Source organism: Pristiophorus japonicus, chromosome 13, assembly GCF_044704955.1.
Source record: "Pristiophorus japonicus isolate sPriJap1 chromosome 13, sPriJap1.hap1, whole genome shotgun sequence".
Lineage (NCBI taxonomy): Eukaryota > Metazoa > Chordata > Chondrichthyes > Pristiophoridae > Pristiophorus > Pristiophorus japonicus.
Window position 1 is genome coordinate 47,702,468 of NC_091989.1, and position 24,496 is coordinate 47,726,963.

General features: G+C 43.8%; 1 protein-coding gene across 1 annotated transcript in view; it reads left to right on the forward strand.

The window, feature by feature from the left end:
- Nucleotides 1-24,496, forward strand: part of celsr1a (cadherin EGF LAG seven-pass G-type receptor 1a) — a 366,505-nt gene that overhangs the window by 304,160 nt on the left and 37,849 nt on the right. The window contains exons 16-25 of the mRNA XM_070897418.1: nt 2,182-2,365; nt 2,697-2,798; nt 5,922-6,016; nt 8,021-8,230; nt 12,972-13,155; nt 14,509-14,652; nt 16,608-16,782; nt 17,520-17,687; nt 18,353-18,479; nt 20,782-20,982. Of these exons, the coding sequence (XP_070753519.1) occupies nt 2,182-2,365; nt 2,697-2,798; nt 5,922-6,016; nt 8,021-8,230; nt 12,972-13,155; nt 14,509-14,652; nt 16,608-16,782; nt 17,520-17,687; nt 18,353-18,479; nt 20,782-20,982 (1,590 nt within the window). The remainder of the gene's footprint in view (nt 1-2,181; nt 2,366-2,696; nt 2,799-5,921; nt 6,017-8,020; nt 8,231-12,971; nt 13,156-14,508; nt 14,653-16,607; nt 16,783-17,519; nt 17,688-18,352; nt 18,480-20,781; nt 20,983-24,496) is intronic.

Consider the following 24,496-nt stretch of genomic DNA (forward strand, 5'->3'; position numbering starts at 1 on the left):
GGTTCATTTCCTTACTGATATCAGCAAATGCTTTCATTTGTGTGAGTGATTTATTGCAACACAACATCCTGCAAAGATTTTCTGTGAATTTCTACATTTGACCATGTAGCACAATTTGCTGCCTGCATACAGTATTGAAATTTAGCATGAAGTATCTCAGACGCAGTCAAATGATGTTTCTGGAGCAATAAATCACTTGCCCCGACTATGTTGTTGTTGTTTACATGAGGACAGTAAAAATGTCAGAGTTAAAATGCTTACCATGGTGCTCGTAGATTTTATGAATGAATTCATGGATGATGCCGTGCTATAGAGCTTGTTTAAACCCAACCATACTTTCTCTACAGTCAAAGTACCATTTGTAAACTTGAGCTCCTTGAATAATTGAAATTGAATATTAAAAATAAGCAGTTTCTGAAGTTCTTTGAAAGCACTCTTACCTTCATAACAAGTTCCTTGAAATGGAATGTTCATTCCCTTTCTGAATGCCCCTGAACAAACAAACGCTTTCACTTATTTATTTTTGTTTATTGAATTCTGTTTGTCCTGCCCATGAGCAGTAGGTGCTATTGCCTTTACTGTGATCACAGTTCTCCTTCACAACCCTCCTTACAAAAGTGAAAAAGTTAATTCAAACCAATTAGTCAAACTACCTTTTCTCCATTTGACAAACTGAGTGTGGAATTAATCCCACTGATGAAAACAGTTATTCTTCCCCCGAATACTGTACTGAAGCTGAATTCTGCTGTACTGCTCTTATATTTTCAACCTAACTGATTTAAAAGATTTTGGGCTTTATGATATCAGGAGTACAGACCCATGGCAAATATTAGCTGCCCATTTATAGTCAATGGGTGGAAAACCAGCTCAATGTGGGCCTGACGTTGACTTCTACGCTAATAGTTTTAGTAGCGTTGATGTTTCCACAAAATCTGGATGGAGCCTAGATTAGCATTTTCCCGCTCTCCTCCCCCAGCATCAGTCCCAGGTAACAAGGACACCAAGAAGATGTGGGGATGCTATGCTGGTCAGTACGAAGGCAGGAAGGTTTTACCAAGGACACCATCCTCCAACAGATAGTCTTCTGAAAAAGAAAAGTAATTGTAGTTTGGTGTCTGAAGCATTCAGCACTTTTCCTCTCAGTGCTCCATGTATCCAGTTGTCTACAGATAAATGACAAAATGCTCGCCAACATGGCAACTGAACTAAGGCAAATTTTAATATGATGAATATTTCTCATTAGTGCAATAGCCAAAGAGAAAAATAACAAAAGTCTGTACAAAGCCACAACTTGTGACAGACTGACAGTGCAAAGAGCAGTAACGCCAGGGAGGAGTAGAATTGAACTCACTGGCCTCAATATTATCCCTCCACAATGGGCGGGAGGAGGTCACAGGTGGGGATTAAACCCTAAAAACAGGAAACGTGTCCCCAACCGCCGCATATGCGCCCATTGCCCTTTCTATAGGAGCAGCTAGTGAGGCATGCGAGTATCTCATTAACATATTTAAGTCAGGCTCCCACAGTACAACTGGGAGCCTGATTTAATTTAACTCCTTCTGGCTGAGTTTCCCAGGGCTCGGGAAACCCGGCAGCAAAATTGAAGTGAGAGGTGCTGGCTCCAAAGGTATGATCATGATAGCCAGGGACTATCCCCAAGAGTCCCCGGGTTCGGCCTCCTGCCACTGCTTTTCCCGCCCAGCAGCCAGCCAGCCTGTCAGTTTGGTCGACTGCCGGGTGGGAAACAGAAGAAAACAATTCTAGAGACGTCCTGCTGTTAAACACGGCAGGACCTCCACACCCCTGGCAGTGCCGGGTTTCCGGCGTACTGCTGTGCTCTACCATACCCTTCCTGCTTCCCCATAAATATCAGGGTCACTATCTCATCAAATTTCAGAGCATTTCTGTAAGCTGATTGGATGTATTCCCATAATGATTCTTAGCCTGTGAGCAATCTCTTTTAAGATGATGTCTGTACTTGTACAAAACTTGTTTAACTTTTTTTTTTTAATCCTGCTGGCAGAAGGGTTTTTGTCATTCACTTCAGAAGTAACCTGTGAAATGGTCCTGTTACAGGCCCTCTGCGTTTTGTTCCTGTCAGAGCCTTTCGAAATCATGTCCAGGGGGACAGTGTCTCCCACACTCGTAAAATCTTATATCTGGCTAACCATTCCTTTGCAGGACAACTATTACCAGCCCCAGGACAGCGACACATGCTACCCATGCGATTGCTTTCCCACGGGTTCGCAAGCCCGCACCTGTGATGTGGAAACGGGACAATGTTCCTGTAAGCCTGGTGTGATTGGACAGCACTGTAACCGCTGTGACAACCCTTTCGCTGAAATCACCAGTAATGGCTGTGAAGGTATGCTGGGCCCCAATACTGGGCTTATGGAAATAACAGAAGAATTACTAAAAAAAAATGCTTTCCTTAGAGAGGTTTTACCTGTCTTTATTAATCAATTTAAACAGATTGAATATTTTTTTTAAACACAATGCCAACCTTTTTTGTCTAATAGTTAATATCTGAATGCACTAAGAGAATTTCACATTTGCATGTTGGTGCGTGTACTATTGGAATGTGGCATTGATGAGCAATGTATCACATATGCAAGTGTCACATGTAGCCAAAGACTGATTGTTATTTTCATGGCTATAAAACTATTCTGAGCTAAATGCTGTCTGACTTATTTCAGTGAAATATGATGTGTGTCCAAAAGCCTTTGAAGCAGGCATTTGGTGGCCAAGAACAAAATATGGACGACCAGCAGCCATGCCATGTCCCAAAGGATCGATTGGTGAGTCACTGTGAAAACATTGCCCCTAATCTTCTGCTTTGGTGTTGCACAGCATTAGGAGTGGAGGGACCCTATACATATCGATTGAAATGATGAGATAAGCAGGATTGTTTGGAGTAGCCTTTTCTCATTCCTACTTCCTCGCATATGTTACGGTTTGATGGCCAGTACATACATTTCTTAATCTCTGAAAGAGATCAAACCGCTGCTATTGGAACTTCATCCGTTGGTTTTATTAATCTTTTAAAATTGGGATTGTCACAATATGCATTGTTATAAAGGTGTATAAGAATTACAGTAGTTGGCATGCCTGATTTTCTGTCTCTCATGTCAATACCACTGGATAACCTGAGCTATCACATTACTCAACAACAACAACTTACATTTATATATTGCCTTTAATATACAAAAACATCCCTTTTGAAAGCCCAGAAACACAACATCAACCATTCATCACTACCTTCATCAACTCTCTCCATTACTTCATCAAAGAACTAAATCAAGTTAGATAAACATGGTTTGCCTTTAACAAATCCATGCTGGCTGTGATTTATTAACCCATACTTTTTCCAAGTGAAATTAATTTTGTCTCTAAAAGTTTCTCCACCACCCATGTTAGGCTGACTGGCTGGTAGTTAGCTAACTTATATCTGTGCCCATTTTTGTACAGGGGTTAGTTCAACCTATTTGTAGATATAATGATTAGTGATGCTAGAGAGTGGCATAATTCCATGTGTTGCATCTTCTGTAAGATATGATGATATTGATAATTTCCATGTCAGAAATGCACCAGCCTGATATTTCCATTCTCAGCCGTTGGAATGCTAGTTTACATAGGGCAGATTTGTATCTTGTGGTGTAAGTGCTTCCCACTGGAGAGGTGGAGAATTCCACCCCTTGATCAGAGGGTTTCATGACACTGATGTTGACAAAGTGTAAACGATAATATAAGAACATAAAAGGCCATTCGGGCTGTCAAAGCTCAATCCTCCAGTATGCTTATGGAATCTCATTTTATTATGAATAGCCCATGGATTTTGTCTCCGCTACCTTAGGAGATTATTCCAAACATTTTTCACTTTCAGTAAAGAAGTTTTCCTGAAATTGGTTCAAAATGTGCTTTTCACTAATTCCCTGATATGTTCTCTGGCCCTACTTTCTTAGCATACTTTAATTTTTTTGCGGATTGACATTTGAGACGGTGTTTCATTTGCACTATTTATCTCCACACAGCAGTGCTGCTTCTATAGTGTTATGGAATTTTACTGCTATTTACTGCGCATCTGGTGATCGAACAACTGAAATTGTGTAAAGATTGTCTAGTAACAGTTGGGAGTGAACTACATAAGTCATTCTGGAAATTTGCGTCTAAGACCCCCCCCCCACCATTAATTGTACAAATCAGCATCGATTAAAGCACCAGATTTCAGTTGGGTTGCGACCTACCATCACATTTGAACATTTGTCCTGAGATAGAGGTTTCTGAGTAATACTTTACCATCACATATGGTATCTTACTTCCGAACTTCCAATGTCGGTTAACCTGGCAGCTGGAAGCACACTAATGAAGAGATGACCTGGGTTAACAAGTTGTGGTTCTCTACTTGTTTAACTCTCCCAAATCCTGACTATTGTGTAATGTATTATGTCATTTAATTAAAATTTGCAGCCAGGAGCATTAAAAGATCTACTCTAAAGTAATTAGCAGAAATGTCACTCTACAAATGAAAAATGAACATTTGGAAAAAATTAGAAGATGCAACTTTGTTTCAGACAAAAGGGAGTATTACTTAGTTATTAAAATATCTGCTTTCATAACACAGTAGCCTTAAGGATATGGCGTCTTGCTCAATCTCCTCCCTGATGTCACACGGGTGGTGTGGAGTGTATATGTTGTGATACACAAGGTATGGCAATTGTGTGGGACAGGCTCGATGGACCAGAGGGCCTTTACCTATCTGTCATTGTTCGTATGTATTGTACTGTACTGCCCATCAAATTGTACTGAATTAGATAGTACTATATAGGACATTGGGCAGGCTTGCATATCTTTGAATAAATGGTTGAAAATATATATTAATTTCGAAAATATCTTCGAATTTTTAACTGATTCTTGTCAGGGTGTTTTGCTTTCTACCAAAAGGAAGTTGGAAATTGTATATTAACTTGATGAACAAGTTAAAGAAATAGTTAGAACTATTAAAGTCTAGAACACTTTTTGACTGTCAGCAATTAGTGAGTAATTTTCTAAAATGAGGATAAGCTGAAAGACTTAAGTGGATAGCTCTTTCAGAAAGCTGCAACAGAAGTGAATGACAAATGGCCTCCTCCTATACTGTATCGTCCTATAACTCTAACTGTTGGAATTCACAGACCAGCTGCCAGGACCTGTTTTTAGCAGGTATCTCCGGGGCTGCTGAAATTAGTGAGTCCCAGCAGTTTTATATTTGACTTGCAATGGGTCACACCTGTATTTGGGGAATTCAGTAACACCAGTGCAGTATAAAAGCAGTTTTAAGAGTCAAAGTGTTCTCAAAATGCATTCACTTACAACTTCATGTAAGCACAATCTCACCAAAGCTGGGAATTCTTTGAATGTGAGCGGCCAATAAGCCAAGCACACTGCAGTTGAGTGTGAGCTGTGACAGACTTCCAGTAAATGAAAGCTTTGGAGCTCCCTACCACTGGTAAAATGTTCTGTTTCAGCAATGGGCATTAGCTCCAATGAGGACCTTACGGGTACCTTTAATAACTTTATTTGAATTCTGGAACAATGTGCACTGCTGCCAACTATTAAAGATAATTCACGCATATCATTTTCATGTGTAAAATCATAGTGATGCACACGATTCCTAATGTCCTCATCCCGCCCCTATCCTCTCCCTATCTTTCTCTCTCTCTCTCACTCATTCTCTCTCTCTCTGCTTTAGCCGAACATAATTATTCTCTGAGCCAGCGGCATTGCAGTAAATTAAACATTGCATTACTGAACAAAGGATTACTTTGGCTGTAACTTATGAGGTTGTCTAGTTGTCACCCTGTAGGTGTTTGAATATACTGACTTTAATTAATGAAGTGAGCAATGACTCTCTGGTAATCGGATCTTCATTTTTCTTTATGCAGGAACTGCAATCCGTCACTGCAATGAAGAGAAAGGCTGGCTCCCTCCAGACCTTTTCAACTGTACCACGCTCACCTTCGTTCAGCTCAAGTCTATTGTAGGTCCCTTTATTGTGCATGTCTGTGCCGCCACTGACACAAAAGTAAAATACTGCAGATGCTGGAAATCTGGAAATACTCAGCAGCATCTGTGGAGAGAGAAACAGAGTTAACGTTTCAGGTCGATAAACTAACTAATGGTTCTGGGATTGCCATAAAAGAATTGTGTTAGATGCTGTTCAGCTGTTAGCCCACCATCAGCGACAACAGTGGATGAAGCAAAGTCTGTTAAATCTTCATAAATATTGTAAACACCAAGACCTGTGTTGTATTTGAGTTCAGCTGCAAGAACCAACAATCCTTTGCTGCAGATTCCATTTTTCAATGTTTTTTTACTACATTTTCATTTCCATCTTTTTAAGGTTCTGTCCACACCACCTGGCATATATAAAAGTGCTCAGGGTTTCAAATAAATACTTTTCTGTATCCATAATAAGTATTCATTCCACACTTTTATAGGATTGATCTAGGCAGATGTAGAGAATCATCACCTCACAAGTTGAAGGTGTTGGCCATGGCTCAGCAGTAGCAGTCTTGCCTCTTGAGTCAATAGGTTGAAGCCCACTCCTGTGCATATTCTAGGCTGACACTTCAGTGCTATCTTTTGCAAGAGACTTTAAACTGAGGCCCCATCTATCATGGACGTAAGAGATCCCATGGCATTATATGACGACGAACAGGGGAATTCTCTGGTGTCCTTGTCAATATATTTATCCCTCAACCACCACCAAAAAAAACAGATTAACTGTTCATGCTGTTTGTGGGACCTTTTTGTGTGCAAATTGGCTGCTGTGTTTTCCTACATTACAACAATTACCCCTTCAATAAATGTTCCATTAGCTGTGTAGTGCTCTGGAACATCCTGTGATTGTGAAAGGCATGAAATAAATGCAAATTCATCCTTTTTTATATTACCACTTTGTGATAACCATGCATTGCACACCAGCATGCTGTGCCAACCCGAACTGTATGGTATTCTACTGTCCTGTCTCAATGCATAAAACTAACTGACACTTTTGGTATTGGAAAGTGGAATTAAAAAAAAATCTTATAACAGGCTTAGAAAAATTTATAGAGCTGATTTTCTGGTTGCCATGGCCGTTGGCACCAACGTGGAATGGACAACTGGAGTCCGGGAGATCTGCTGTGAATTGCTCTCACTGGATCTCTGCCCATTGTATGCGGCTGTGTCATGTGCTAGCCAGCCTTTTTAGTCCAATCTAAAGTGCTGTCATTCAAATTTAATATTGGAATCAATGGAAATAATGTGGAAGTGAGCACAGGTGTACTCTGCTGCACCTTGATGAGACGTTAAATCGAGGTCCCGTCTGCCCTCCCTGGTGGATGTAAAAGATCCCATGGCACTATTTTGAAGAAGAGCAGGGAAGTTATCCCTGGTGTCCTGGCCAATATCTTTCCCTCAATCAACATAACAAAAACACAGATTATCTAGTCATTATCACATTGTTGTTTGTGGGAGCTTGCTTGTGTGTAAATTGGCTGCCACATTTCCCACATTACAACAGTGACTACACTCCAAAACTACTTAATTGGCTGTAAAGTGCTTTGAGATGTCCGGTAGTTGTGAAGGGCGCTATATAAATCCAAGTCTTTCTTTTTCCTTGATACTTTCCTGGTTGGCTTAGCTGAGAGCAAGACAGTTGTAGGGTGTTCTATTTTGTGGCAGAATTTGTTGGGGTCATCAATATGCTGAGCCTATTAATGTAGAAGAATGGTGAAAATTTCATTTATACTCCGAATACAACTTATCCAAGTCAGTCAGACTCTAATCTTACAATAGCAACACCACAAAAATAAAATACTGCAGATGCTGGAAATCTGAAATAAAGGGTTCTGACGAAAGGTCATCGACCTCAAACATTATCTCTCTCCACAGATACTGCCTGACCTGCTGAGTATTTCCAGCACTTTCTGTTTTTATTTCTGATCTTACAATCCTTTGTTGCACAAGTTTACTGAATTCTTTTGTGTTTTACAAACAGATGGAAAAACTGTACCGCAACGAAACCAAGATGGATACACGCAATTCGAAGAAACTTGCCAACATGCTGCAGAATGCCACCAAACACACACCGACATATTATGGGAATGACGTGAAGATTGCTTATGAGCTGATAAAGAGGATTCTTCAGTATGAGGGAAACCAACAGGACTTTGAACTGGCAGCAACTCAAGATGTTGAGTTCAATGAGGTGTGGTAGCATTGCTGCATAATTTATTTTTGTATGCGCAATAGAAGATGTTGATCTTTTAGGCTCCCTCTTGTGCACTATATCTGCGAAGTATTGTTCAAGCAGTTCTACAATACAGATGACACTCAAAGTATACTTCCTGTGGCCTTCTATTCCAAAACTTTCTGTACCATAACATAATCTTTCCAACGTCCCCCCTCCAACCTTCACGCGCCCAAAGATTGGAATTTTTGCTTTTTCTTGGCTAATTTTGAACGTGCTGAGTACAGGGATGTTTGTGGTGCAGGAGTAATTTGTAAATTGCCAGTAGCACTTCCCTAGCTCCTCTCGCATGCTTCCCCACTGCTCCCAACTGCAGCTTGTTACAGTTATAAAATAGGGTAACCTGTTCATTGATAAATGGCATTCATTTGGGAGAGTCAATGAATGGAGCAGCTCCTGTTCCTCCAATGTATTAACACACGGTTACAGTGAGGGTAGCAGTATCATGAGAGAAATAACATGGGAAGCTATCTGTTATGGGACAATATTCTGGTAGTGGCAGAGCATGGATATATAAAGTGGGTGATAGTGCAGGGATGGTCTGTACACTTTCTCCACGGAGACATGTGGACAGCCTGTCTCATGGGTGAACAGAACCACTGAACAATATCTAGAAAATGATCAAACTACAACCACCCACCCATTCATGGTCATCGTGATACCTTAACCTCTCTAATCACTGTTTAATAGAGGTATCTATGTACTGTGGTTCTGAATAAGGTTTTTGGTTGGGAGCAGTGGAACACGGTAATGGATTGCAAAGATCAGATGTCTACTTTCCACTAGCTAATTGTATTAAAGCCCAAAGGTTTGGAAATGTCAGGCTGAAACCCAATTAGTCCTTGTGTAACCTCATGTTCAGCCATGAGGAAAGAAGTCTGCTTGAGGCCATAGCTACTGTTTGTTTAACCTGCCTCCACACACACACCTCCGCCCGCACACACACCTCCGCCCGCACACACACCTCCGCACACACACCTCCGCCCGCACACACACCTCTACCGCCCGCACACACACCTCCGCCCGCACACACACCTCCACCGCGAGCACACACACTTCCGCACACACACCTCCGCCCGCACACACACCTCTGCCCGCACACACACCTCCGCCCGCACACACACCTCCGCCCGCACACACACTTCCGCCCGCACACCTCCGCCCGCACACCTCCGCCCGCACACACACCTCCACCGCCCGCACACACACCTCCGCCCGCACACACACCTCCACCGCGAGCACACACACTTCCGCCCGCACACACACCTCCACCGCCCGCACACACACCTCTGCCCGCACACACACCTCCGCCCGCACACACACCTCCGCCCGCACACACACCTCCGCCCGCACACACACCTCCGCCCGCACACACACCTCCGCCCGCACACCTCCGCCCGCACACACACCTCCACCGCCCGCACACACACCTCCGCCCGCACACACACCTCCACCGCGAGCACACACACTTCCGCCCGCACACACACCTCCACCGCCCGCACACACACCTCCGCCCGCACACACACCTCCACCGCGAGCACACACACCTCCGCCCGCACACACACCTCCGCCCGCACACACACCTCCACCGCAAGCACACACACCTCCGCCCGCACACACACCTCCGCACACACACCTCCGCACACACACCTCCGCCCGCACACACACCTCCACCGCCCGCACACACACCTCCGCCCGCACACACACCTCCACCGCGAGCACACACACTTCCGCACACACACCTCCGCACACACACCTCCGCCCGCACACACACCTCCACCGCAAGCACACACACCTCCGCCCGCACACACACCTCCGCCCGCACACACACCTCCGCCCGCACACACACCTCCGCACGCACACACCTCCGCCCGCACACACACCTCCGCCCACACACACACACCTCCACCGCCCGCACACACACCTCCACCGCCCGCACACACACCTCCACCGCCCGCACACACACCTCCGCCCGCACACACACCTGCGCACACACACCTCCACACGCACACCTCCACACTCACACACGTCAGCGTGCGCGCGTGCACACCTCCACACACTCACCACCACACACACACACCTCCGCAACCACACCTCCACACGCACATGCACCTCCGCACGCACGTACCTCCACACCCCACCATACACACACGTGTCCACAAACCACCATACACACACGTACCTCCACACACCTCCACACACCACCACACACCTCCACACACCTCCACACACACACACACACACACCTCCACATACCCACACACATCTCCATGTCTATTTTCTCCAGATGCAGAGGGCGAGCCGTGTTCCAATCAGTTCAGTATCGGATCAGGTTTTCTTTCTGTTGCCCTAGTTGAAGTTTGACTGTTTGCTGTAACTTCACATTCTGCAGCCGAGCAGTATACTTTCAGGGCAGAGACGTGTAAGAAATGGCAGAACATTCCTTCATTAACACTATCATGTGAATATATAAACTCGGGAGATTTGGGCTTCTGGTGTCAGCCACTAACCATGACCCTTGATACCAGGGTTAATGGTCTTAAAGTGCTGCCTGGCTCTTTGCTCATTAGCTCGCATAAAGAAATACTTTCCTACATTTACCCAAGGGCCGCTTCCAGCTGGAGCTGCTGCCTTTGACAGAGCTGGAATCTGTTGTAACTGATACTTGCTGTGCTCTAGGCTGAAACTCATGTTGGACACTGTCATTTCTTAGAATTTTAAGCATAATAACTTTTTGCACTACAGTGAAAATCCGATCTGATAGTTGGGACACCAAGTGTGAAATGTGACCTCATGCAATCTGCCCAACTCCAGTTCTCTATAAAGTTGTGTTCAAAGAAATATGGTATTCGATGCTTTCTGCTGTGGTGCTATAAGGTTTTAACTGTAGTTAGCAATATGTGATGCTAATAGAAGAACCGGATGCTGGTTTTTCTTTTGTGTAGATGTCTAGTTACAGTATATATCAGCATCCTTGAGAGGTTTCCAGGAGCCAGTCTTTGTAGCTGTGCTTGGGTTACTGTCGACACTGCCGTATAATGAGTGATATGCTGAGGAGCAGTGTCCCTGGAGCTCAGCACACCGCTCCCTCAGTACTGCCCCTCCGACAGTGCGGGGCTCCCTCAGTACTGCCCCTCCGACCTTGCGGGGCTCCCTCAGTACTGCCCCTCTGACAGTGCGGCGCTCCCTCAGTACTGCTCCTCCGACAGTGCGGGGCTCCCTCAGTACTGCCCCTCCGACAGTGCGAGGCTCCCTCAGTACTGCCCCTCCGACAGTGCGAGGCTCCCTCAGTACTGCCCCTCCGACCTTGCGGGGCTCCCTCAGTACTGCTCCTCCGACAGTGCGGGGCTCCCTCAGTACTGCCCCTCCGACAGTGCGAGGCTCCCTCAGTACTGCCCCTCCGACAGTGCGGGGCTCCCTCAGTACTGCCCCTCCGACAGTGCGAGGCTCCCTCAGTACTGCCCCTCCGACAGTGCGAGGCTCCCTCAGTACTGCCCCTCCGACAATGCGGGGCTCCCTCAGTACTGCCCCTCCGACAGTGTGGGGCTCCCCAGTACTGGCTTGCACCTTAGTCCCAAGTCAGCAATGCTGTCTAACAAGGACATTCTGCAGAGATGAGCACTTTCTACAGGAGCACTGGGAAATGAACAAACTGGGGGTGGTCTGGGCTGCTCTTGTTCACCTGGGAGTGACTGGTTAGAGAACCTAGTAGACACCTTCGAGCAGTTGATCAATCTACCCTCTTACACAGGCTAGGTGTGGGGCTACAAGAAAGAGAGGATAATATAATTTTCAAACATCTGAAAGAAGAATAATGTGAATTGTGATTTGTACAAGTTACATTCGTTCTCTTAGATGATGTTTGAAGCCATTGAAAGGATGCAAATCCCTCTAAGTACCAACATTATTCTGCTCATTACATATGAATGTATCCATTGATAGCCTGCAGACTAAGCTGCCACACTTACACAGATATACATGTAAATGCAATGGGAAGATATTTGTATTTTTTGAACAGAGCTTATTATTTGTTATTAAATCATATGCCAATATTTTAAGTTTTCATTCTTACTGTTGTATCATTTAAAAATTCATTTCTTCTTTTAATCATCTTGAAGTTAATACTTTATGTTTCTACCTCGGTAAAGGATGTGGGTTTGGGTTCTGCAAGACAAGATGACCTACATGCCCATAATTGGGCTTCAGTTTTGTCAGCAGTTGTATCTTAGCCACAATTGCGGCACCATTTAAAATAGGATTATGACCACTTTGTGTTTTTACAACTGTAGTTTAAAGTGTGTTTTCTTTTTTTTAAAATGTTCCCAGCAAATTAAAGTCATGATGTCGAGGCTTCTGTATTCACAAATGGAGTATCATTTACAGCGTTACTGGCCTTGAACTGAAGCATTCAGCCCCAGAGAGGATATTAATCAGTGACTTTGGCCACAATTCTTCAAAAAGCTTAAAAGATTATCTGTAAATAATACAGCACCATAGAGAGTAATATTCTTGTTCATTGGTAATTGGGATGGAGGTTAGGAACAGCTATAAAATCTCCTTTTGTCTGGCGCCTCTCCCAGGCAGAAAGGTAGGCCACTATTTACATAAAAGGAGGAACTTATAATTCTTATCTCTGGCACAAACTCAGCTGGAAGGCAAAGTTACAAGTTTTAAATATTTGCCACCGGTTTTGTTTCAGAATATTATCAAAGCTGCGAGCGCCATTTTGGATCCTCAGAACAAGGAGCATTGGGAACAGATCCAGCGGACAGAAGGAGGCACTGCCCATCTGATGAAACACTATGAGGAGTACGCGCACACCATAGCACGAAACCTGAGGAAAACCTACCTCCGACCCTTCACCATTGTCACTCGAAATCTGAGTGAGTATTAGAGACAATCTCATGTGTAATATAATTGTGTTGGTGAAACTTTTGATAATGAGAGTCCCATGGGTCAGGACAGATGTTAAACCTGACCCCAACCCACCCACTTCCAGGTTTAACGGAGGCGGGACAAGGGGCGGGCAGCCAACCCGCTCCGAGGAGGCGGGTTGCCAATTTAAATATTTTAATGAGGCTCGTAGCCTCTGATTTAACCTGCTTTGCAGGTTTAAGAGTGGCTGGTTGGATTTCCCAGGCCTCGGGAAACCCGGCAGCTGAAGGGAGGCAAGGGAAGATAAGTGCCTTTACAGCACTGCTTATGGACCAGGAGAGCAGGAGTGCGATCCCCCCCCCCCCCCCATTCAAAGATCCTCGGGATCGGACCCCCCCCCCCCCCAGGGTTGTGGTCAGACCTACCTGCTCTGGAGTCCTCCCCACCCGACTGGAAGCCAAGGTTACCGATCAGGTTGACTTCTGGATGGGAAACCTGTCGAGGACAAAAGAGCTCAAATTCCACAGCACCCGGGGAAGCCTGGACTTACGGTTTTCCCGTCCTGAACTCCGCCCCCCCAACTCCTCGGCCTACGTAGCTGTTGATATCCAGGCTGTTGTCTTTATGGTGAGTTGATGTACTTCAAATCATGTTCAGTAGACATGCTGTGGTGCAGTCTGTTGACATTTCAACATGTGCTGATAGGAGTTGCCATGTCTGCAGCATCGGGAGTGCAGGACTAAAATGCATGGTCTGAACGTCTCCATTTCAAAAGTTTGGTCATTAGTGTTCCACTAATTTCCACATCAGTGGAACACCTGAGTTAATGAAAAGTTAATGCTGTTTCCTTCCAAATTACATACGTAACTAATCTTGCCTTGCTGCATAGGCTACCACTACTTAATGGTTTCTTTATGGAGTCTCCTTCAGCCTCAGGCACATCCCACAGGCGACCCCTGCAGAAGTACCACTAGCTCCTCTAGCCATAGCCAGGTGAAGAGTGAGAGAGTAATACCGTCCTGTTCCACCCCAGCATCGGTGACGCCTCCCTCATCCCACCCACTGCGCCACCCAGTTCAGTGCAGTGCAGATAGTTACAGCTGCTGAAAGCTGTTTGAAAATATCATATAACCTTGGCCTTACTTGACTGTACACAAAGTTGTGAACCAACTAAGCAAAAACTCCTCCAACAATCTTTCTTGCATTCAGGAGTCTGGAGAAAGTTGCTTATTAATTACATAATAGAAACCGACACCCATCGAAATGAATATTTTTTTAAATGCATAACGCACAATGTGAAAGTAAGACTGTACATTTCCCCATGTATCTGAGCTTGGTGTGTATCTTTCTTTCACCTCAAGTTATCGCAGTCGACCTCTTTGAGATGTCGAACTTTGCAGGTGCCAGCATGCCACAATTCGAGAAAATCCGTGAAGAAATTCCCAAAGACCTTGAATCCAGTGTATTCTTTCCAGATGTTCTCCTCAAAGCCGAAGGTGACCAAGGTACATAACACCAGCTTCTATTATGTTCTTGCAGTGTTTTTATTCAAATCTTGGGATGGTTAGTATATTCCAAGCATGATCGTGAGCCATACAGACAAGCTGCCAGACTTGATCCTGATCCATGCTGAGTTAGTTGGTCTTGACTCGAACAGTCCGGGGATTCAAGTGGCCTCTATGGAGAGAGAGAAAAAACAGCCACAGTTCCCAACCCTGATTGCAATCCAGTTTATGAGGAGCCTAGATATAGTGGACAAAAAGGGCCTATTTCCCTTATTAGAGGGGTCAACAACCAGGGAGCATAAATTTATCATCATCAGAGGCAGTCCTTCGAATCGAGGATGATTTGCTTCCTTGCCAAAAAGGGATGAGTTCACAGTTCCTTCAGCTGACACCTGCACCTAATATACTAGATCCCGAACTACACCTTTGAAGTTGGAAGATGCCTGTGCATGGATTTAAAGTAATTGGTAGAAGGTTCAGGGGGAATTTGAGGGGAAATTTCTTCATGCAGAGGGTTGTGGGAGTCTGGAACTCAATCCTGAAAGTTTGGTAGAGGTAGAAACCCTCAACACATTTAAAAAGTACTTGGATGTGCACTTGAAGTGCTGTAACCTGCAGAGCTAAGGACCTAGAGCTGGAAAGTGGGATTAGGCTGGATAGTCTCTTATTAGCCAGCGCGGACGCAATGGGCCGAAATGGCCTCCTTGAATACTGTAAACTTCTATGATTCTATGAAGCTAAAATATGTGTGTGTGTGTGTGTGCATGCGGACAGGATCATACTCAACTGTGCAGCTTTCACAGTCGAATTGTCTGCCAATACCCAGTGTCTTGGCCCTCATCATGAGTGGGCACTCGGGTCGGGTACTGACGGCACCTATAGAATAATGTCCTCGCTGATTTGCTGCTGTGAGGAGAGGAGGGGGAGAAAATTGGAAACCTCACCAAAAAAATATGGGTTTATTTGGATTATAGAATTTTATCAATGAAGAAAATGCTCTTGAATGTTTGAGAACATTTGTAAGTTCAGAATATGAAGTTTAGCTGAGCACTGGATCCTAATATAACAGGCAACTTGTTTAGCTTTTCATTTGAACTGTTCATGGGAAAAAGCTGAAGCCTTTGAAGGCAAGCGTCCTGTGGAAGTGTTGCATCAGCTTCACAGCAGTTTAATGTCTAATGACTTCAATGATGTGGGACGTTTGCCATTAATGAAACAAAATGAAGAGATTTTTTTTTATAATCCTTTGCTAGATGCATAGCTGTTTTCTTTCACTGCGAGGCAGGTCATGTGCGATTTTATTTTTATGACATGTGGTGTTGACGCAATCATTTAAGAGTCAGCTCATTCGTATCCTCATTGAGTATCCTGGCAAATAAAAGCCGCACTAAAAAACATCCCTCACAGAGTTTGATGAAAAATATAATTTTATACTGGTTATTGAGTAGCTGAGCCATATAGACCAGGTAATTTGCGGGTTCAGTCTCTGGTCTGTGCTGAGTTAGCTCGGCCTAGTCAGTGGTAGGGATGCCACAGTTGGCCTCAGCATTCCTGGGTCAGGGAGTAGAAAATCAGCTGAACTTCCTGCTCCTGGCCACTATCCAGGCTTGGCTGTGATGATCCCACAGCCAAATAGCCTGCCAATACTTAACTGCACAGGCTGACATATGAAAAATGGCCACTTGGGTGCCGATGGAATCAAACTCAGCAATAGCCAAAATTCTCAAGAGGAGGGGAGAAAACAGAAGGTGAGAAAGCCCTTTGGTGTTGGTGGATCCAATATCAGACATCCTCATAGAGGTTCTCTAGCAGAGCAAGTGCTACAGGCTGTAAGGAACTGTTTCCTTAAAATAAAATACCTAGGATTCCACACATGGCTGATTCTAGTTGAAAATGTGAAAAGATTGACTTGGTTATTTGCTGTCCTACAATGTCTCCTTCTAATAAACCTCCAGGACAGGGATACCACCCTAAGCACAATACCAGTAGAAAGCCAGAAGATGCCTTTTCAAAAAGGAAGAAGAGAAGTGCAGATGGATCCCACCAGTATGCAGTTGCCGTGGTAATCATATACAGATCACTGGGGTTGCTTTTGCCTGAACGATACGATCCTGATCGAAGAAGTATGAGGTGAGATTTTGCACGTGATTATTGCACACTCAAATTTCCGAACCTCTAGTGAGCTTTCCAGCGTGGGGTTTCTAAAATAAATTGAAAGGCCATACATAGTCCTTCCATTGTCTCCAAACTTGACCAGTCGAGGCCAAAGTGCCCAGTTTCCAGATATCACAATTCTGAAAAAATATAGCTTTCAAAAGTTCCTGGTGACTTTGTAATTTATACCAAAATTGGAAAATCAAACACAGTGAGCTTTAAAGTCTGATTGTGTTCAGGAATTTACAATCACAATAGGTACAACTTAAGTGTTTCACTCACTCACAAAGAAAGATGCAAATCTGCAGTTACTGAGCGAGATAGCATTGGATTCCAGTAGATTTTCTGGACTGTAAATGTCTGACTAAAGGATCGTAGGTAAATTATTCCTTGGGTTGTTTTGGAACAAAAACATCAAATATATATGACGAGATGTCAAATTCAGAAATCACTTTGTCAGAATTGAAAAAAATTTGATTTATATAGACATCTGTCAGCAGCCTTGAGCTGGGGAGCAGAACGTTTGGCCCTGATTTTAAAAAAATGTGTTGTAAGACAGAGGCCACTTACAACTACTTGTATCTTTACTTTGAAATCCTTTGATGATGTATATTTAAGGACTTTGAAATCTCAGGTGTTGCTGCAGGCCTTGCGTTGCCTGAAATATAAGACTAGCTTTAGTATGCCTTTTTCATCATTTTGTTTGTCTTTAGAGTACCTAATCGGCCAGTCATAAATACGCCCATCGTAAGTGCCACAGTTTACACTGAGGACCAGTCTTTGCCACAGCAGTTGGAGAGTCCGATAACTCTGAAGTACCGCTTGTTTGTGACGGAGGAAAGGACCAAGCCCCTCTGTGTATTTTGGAACCATACTCTAGCGTAAGTGAGAGAGAAAAACATTTGGCTCTATCTTCTCTTTGGGCTTGTTGAACTGATGAGGTAAAAATAATACAAATTGCCTGGTGAGTATCCTAATGATTTTTTTTGTAAGTACCAGATTTGGTCATGCAGTCAACTTACAACAACCCTTCGCTATTACAACATCGGCTCCATCATCACCTCTTGTATAAAGCCCATTGTATGATTCACTCATAATTGGAGAACTATTTAAAACTCCTCTCTTTACATGTCTGTCACTGTAATTCTGCTTATATTGAGCCCAGATTGATGCAGTGGAGGTACTCTGCTTTCTTTTACATTCAGTCTTATTTCCCAAAGTACTCTTAGGCCCCCAAAATCTGCAGGCCCACTGCTGTACTCCCACCATAGTTTTTGACGCCCCAAGTTACCAAATGCAATCCCAAGGGACAAGACACCCATCCTGGGAAAGGTCGTCTCCATACACAGTGTTTTGCTCAATAGTAATGTGAGCACACTTCAAGAGTTAACAGGAAAAATAGAAAAGCAATAAAGCTCATTCGGAATATGTATGCATATGTTAAACATACTCATTACTTAACAGATGCACAAATATTCGAAGGTTACATAACTTGGCTAGTGGTTCTTGGTTCTTTTGTAATCCCTCCATCTGTTTCCTTTGATAGGATTGGAGGCACAGGAGGGTGGTCCTCCAAAGGGTGTGAACTTGTCCTTCGCAATGATTCCCATATCAACTGCCAGTGCAATCACATGACTAGTTTTGCAGTGCTCATGGACATCTCCAAGCGGGAGGTAAGTTAGCCCTGATCACATGACTAGATGCTTCCATTATGCCCATGGCAGTACAGCACACATTTTCCAGTTTATTAAACACATTTTCCACTTACTGAATGCAAGCAGAGACATGCCTTCCTTTCTGTCTCATTTGCCAATATTGAGAGCCATTTTCAGGACCTGAGCGTGCTTAAAAAACATAGCCTGCAGCAGCACAGTGTCCTTTTGAAGAAGTAATATTTTATTACAGTATTATTAATACTCAAGTCTCAACAAAACTCCAGCACTTAGTAGAAAATGAGAAGGCGAGGTTATGTAAAGATGTCTGTAACTGGTATTAATTCTGAATAGGGTCTCAAAACGTGAATTATTTCATAGATTCAGAAGCACTGTGGAATTAGTTTTAGTTTGTGCTGTTTAGTTTATTTCAGTTGCTGTCCAGTAGCCCTCTGCCTTGAAATGAAAGGAATGCTTGCGAGATAGAATTCATTAATAACAAAGGAAGACGAATGAGGTTCCATTGTTCCCGCGTTCACAATTTGTGGTGGGTGGGGATGGAATGTTATGGCAACGTAGCAACATCTGGGTTACTGAGCTGCGCCTGCTCTTGGGAATGCTATCAGCACTTGCTTTCTGTACACTGTTCTCCATTTACGGATTGGTCCCGATGACCCTTGTACTTTGTTTCCTGTACTTTGTCCATCATATCAGTTATTCTTCTTCCTAGGAGCCTGAAAGGATTTATGAATATGTTGTCTCTGTTCCTCTCAGCTGTGACCATAAGAATACCTGTTACAAACATAAGTTCCCTTCTTAATTCTGCCAATCATATCAGCCAAAAAAGAAAGCAAAAGCCAGTAACTTAAAATCATGCTGGAATCGGATTAATGTTGCAACCAGCAATGGGCTTTGTGTAATAATAATAAAGCGCTATAGATTGTCTGATGCAACTAAATTAGACAATCGAGATTCTTCCCTGAAGTATTTCATTGGCTGTAAAAGCGTTTAGGACGTCCTGAGGTCATGAAAGGCACTATATAAATGCAAGTCTTTCTTTCTGGAATAGAACCTTTTGAAGGTATTTTAAGGGAGATAATGTGTTTAATGGCTAGAAATGTTTTAAAAGCTGGTCCTGAAAATGGAAAAGATTTTTTACGGTAAGGCAGTGCTGGAAGTCCCCAGCACAGAGGATAAATACACGTATTCTTTGGTAGGTGGGACGCTGATGAAAACAGTACTGTATAGATTGTACAACACCAAAACACCAAGGCATTAAAACTATCAAATGATCATCTGTTTCAAAGCATCGGCCCAGATTTTAAATTCGGGCCAGTTTTTGGTGGATGAGCAGCAGTGTGATCTCGAAACTCGCCCTCTGCTCCAGAAATGAGGCCCAGGATACTTTCTCTCCCAGGCCTCATTTAAATACCACCGGTTGACTTCCCACTCGTTCCGGATGAGACGTCGTTGGGAAGCGGTGGAAAATCACACGGCCAGAGGTTACCCGCCAACAACAGGTAAGTGGCGGGATTGGCTGCTAAGCTGTCCCGCAGGAATCCCACAATCGTTTTGGAGGGATGGGGAGGGGGTGGGGGGAGGGGATCAAGACTGCAGTAGTGAAGGCCTAAGCTTTCCTTGTGGGGCCAGAAGAATCACTCCTACTCATCCTGGCCCTGCAAGGAAAAAGGGAAAACTTACATTTATATACCGCCTTTCATGACCACAAGATATCCCAAAGCGCTTTATAGGTAATGACATACTTTTGAATTGTAATCACTGTTGTAATGTAGGGGAAACAAAATGTACCTTTCCTGCTTCCCGGCTGGGTTGGCCTGGTGGGAAACTCTTAACTACGTGTAATGGTCAGTTTGTAAGTGGATGAATCCCTATGCAAACAGTCATCCTCCTTATCTGGGATAAATATTACTGGGCCTGGTGCACATCCGTTGTTTCACTTTACGGTAAAACAATCATGGATTCTTATTTCATTTTCAGAGGAGCTGCGCATTAACATCTATTTATCAGCTTGCAGGTGGGGGTCACTCTGCGTCACAGATTTCCTCAGGCCTGATACTAATTTAGCATTCGGATGGTCTGATAGGAGGTGTGTGCTTGAAGTTAGTGTGCAGAGGTGACTTCACCAACTTCCTCCAGCAATGTGTGTCCCGTCCCAGCAGGATGTAGTATCCAGTAACCCAGTTGAAAATTGACGAAATTTGGACAACCTTGAGTTTGTTGCAAACAGTGCTGAGTAGTCTCCATATCTAATGACTTTGCATGTATATGAACTCAGATGTCCTTATTCTCAATTCTTTTCCAGCATGGTGAGGTGCTCCCATTGAAGATCGTCACATATACCACTGTCTCAATCTCCTTGTTTGCTTTGTTTGTTACTTTCCTGTTCCTCATCCTGGTCAGAACCCTGCGCTCAAACCTCCATAATATCCACAAAAACCTGGTGGCAGCTCTCTTCTTCTCAGAACTCGTCTTTCTCATTGGAATTAACCAGACAGACAATCCAGTAAGTGCTTATTTTCCTTTCATACTGTTTTATATCTCAGCACTGTTAAGCTACAGTATAATCGGTATGGAAAACTGTGAACTTTTATCAAAATGTAATGTATAATCTGGGTCAATGGGATCTTCAGATCCTGTTTACCTATTGTTTTACCAAATCTCTGTGACTTGCTTTGGGAACTGGTTTCAAATTCAACCCAGGCTGATGGGATGAAAGTGACTTCTGTCTGCTAGCTGCCAGGGTCCTATGTGAAATGAGAAACTGGAGTCTCAATCCAGTTCCTAGTGAGAAATAACAGTTTTTCAGTGTCCTATGGCTGAAGTATAATCAGCAGTGAAAAGTTGTAGATTTAATGTCTCATGACGATGTCACATCTGTGCTGAGAATTACTACAGTAAAGTTTGTTCTGGTTCTCTTATTTTAATTAAGACTAGTACTTTTCTTCATTATCTATTCGGACTGCCATGTGATTGATGATAGCAGCACAGTTGATATTCTACAGTGTTGTAATTCAAGTCAACACAAGACTTTGAAACACTGTAAATAGTATGGAGTCTCTTGCAGAGTGCAACAGTGTGACATAAAACTGTAGCTTGCAATAACACCGTTGTTTATTGGAGTTGGTCATTGTGTGGAATTCCAACAGCACATACATTACACAGGAACAAGGGATCTTCGTGTCATAAGAACATAAGAAATAGGAGCAGGAGTAGGCCATACTGCCCCTCGAGCCTGCTCCGCCATTCAATAAGATCATGGCTGATCTGATCATGGACTCAGCTCCACTTCCCCGCCCGTTCCCCATAACCCCTTATCCTCTTATCGTTTAAGAAACTGTCTATTTCTGTCATAAATTTATTCAATGTCCCAGCTTCCACAGCTCTCTGAGGCAGCGAGTTCCACAGACTTACAACCCTCTGAGAGAAGAAATTTCTCCTTATCTCTGTTCTAAATGGGCGGCCCCTTATTCTAAGATCGTGCCCTCTAGTTCTAGTCTCCCCTATCAGTGCAAACATCCTCTCTGCATCCACTTTGTCAAGCCCCCTCATAATCTTATACGTTTCATTCTTCTGAATTCCAATGAGTAGAGGCCTAACCTGCTCAACCTTTCCTCACAAGTCAACTCCCTCATCCCCGGAATCAACCTAGTGAACTTTCTCTGAACTGCCTCCAAAGCAAGTATATCCTTTCGTAAATATGGAAACCAAAATTGCACGCAGTATTCCAGGTGTGGCCTCACCAATACTTTATATAGCTGTAGTAAGACTTCCCACCTTTTATACACCATCCCCTTTGCAATAAAGGCCAAGATACCATTGACCTTCCTGATCACTTGCTGTACCTGCATACTATCCTTTTGTGTTTCATGCACAAGTACCCCCAGGTCCCGCTGTACTGCAGCACTTTGTAATCTTTCTCCATTTAAATTATAACTTGTTCTTTGATTTTTTTCTGCCAAAGTGCATGACCTCACGCTTTCCAACATTATATTCCATCTGCCAAATTTTTGCCCACTCACTTAGCCTGTTTGTATCCTTTTGCAGATTTTTTGTGTCCTCCTCACACATTGCTTTTCTTCCCATCTTTGTATCGTCAGCAAACTTGGCTACGTTACACTCAGTCCCTTCTTCCAAGTCATTAATATAGATTGTAAATAATTGGGTCCCAGCACTGATCCCTGCGGCACCCCACTAGTTACTGGTTGCCAACCAGAGAATGAACCATTTATCCCGACTCTCTGTTAGTTAGCCAATCCTCTATCCACGCTAATATATTACCCCCAACCCCGTGAACTTTTATCTTGTGCAGTAACCTTTTATGTGGCACCTTGTCAAATGCCTTCTGGAAGTCCAAATACAGCACATCCACTGGTTCCCCTTTATCCACACTGTTCATTACATCCTCAAAGAACTCCAGCAAATTTGTCAAACATGACTTCCTCTTCTTAAATCCATGCTGACTCTGCCTGACTGAATTTTGCTTTTCCAAATGTCCTGCTACTGCTTCTTTAATAATGGACTCCAGCATTTTCCCAACCACAGATGTTAGGCTAACTGGTCTATAGTTTCCTGCTTTTTGTCTGCCTCCTTTTTTAAATAGGCCTCATTATCATCATCATCATAGGCAGTCCCTCAGAATCGAGGAAGACTTGCTTCCACTCTTAAAATGAGTCCTTAGGTGGCTGAATAGTCCAAAACAAGAGCCACAGTCCCTGTCACAGGTGGGACAGATAGCCATTGAGGGTAAGGGAGGGTGGGACAGATTTGCTGCAAGCTCTTTCCGCTGCCTGCACTTGATTTTTGCATGCTCTTGGCGATGAGACTCGAGGTGCTCAGCGCCCTCCCGGATGCACTTCTTCCACTTAGGCCAGGGACTCCCAGGTGTCGGTGGGGATGTTGCATTTTATCAGGGAGGCTTTGAGGGTGTCCTTGTAATGTTTTCTCAGCCCACCTTTGGCTCGTTTGCCATGCAGGAGTTCCGAGTAGAGCGCTTGCTTTGGGAGTCTTGTGTCTGGAATGACTTTTTCTGTCTGCGTGAAACAGTAATTGCATCTCATTTGCATGGAACTCACTTTCTGACTGCTTTTGAAATTGTAAAATTGTGGCACTTGCATGATTGCAGGTTTTTAAAAAAATATTTCTACTGCTTGTGAGTTTCATGCCAAACATGATTTTTGAGTGTCAGTTGCAAATTAATTTTATGCAAAAATCGTATTTGCTCCCCAGCTCAAGTCTTCATAGGACTGATGGGCACCAGTAACTGGGCTTGTATTAACCTTGGCCCCAAATGTTCCTAAACCAACTCTCCATTTCCACTAAGCTGGTGAATGATCATTTCATTTTAAAGAAGTTCTGAAATGAATCCATCCACCTCAATACTGGTGGTCATTCCAGAGGAACCCCAATAGCAACACCTAGTGAAAACATAATGTTATTGCAAGCCAAGCACGCATGAAAAAGCTTCTCAACTTATGGGTAGAACAACAACTTGTATTTATATAGCGCCTTTAATGTAGTGAAACGTCCCAAGGTGCTTCACAGGAGTATTATACGATAAACAAAATTTACACACAGCCGCATAAACAGAAATTAGCACAAGTGACCGAAAGCTTGATCAAATAGATATGTTTTAAGGAGTGTCTTGAAGGAGGATAGAGAGGCAGAGAGGTTTAGGCAGGGAGTCCCAGAGCTTGGAATCTAGACAACAGAAGGCATGGCCACCAATGGTTGAACAATTATAATCAGGGATGCTAAGGATGGCAGAATTAGAGGAGCGCTAACATTTCGGGTGGGGTGGGGGGCGGGGGGGTTATGGGGCTACAGGAGATTAGAGATGGGGAGGAGCGAGGCCATGGAGGGATTTGAAAATAAGGATGAGAATTTTGAAATCGAGCCGTTGTTTAACCGGAAACCAATATAGGTCAACGAGCACAGGGGTGATGAGTGAGCGAGCACGGGGGTGATGGGTGAACGGGACTCGGTGCGAGTTAGGAAGAAGGAAAAAAGATCTGAGAACT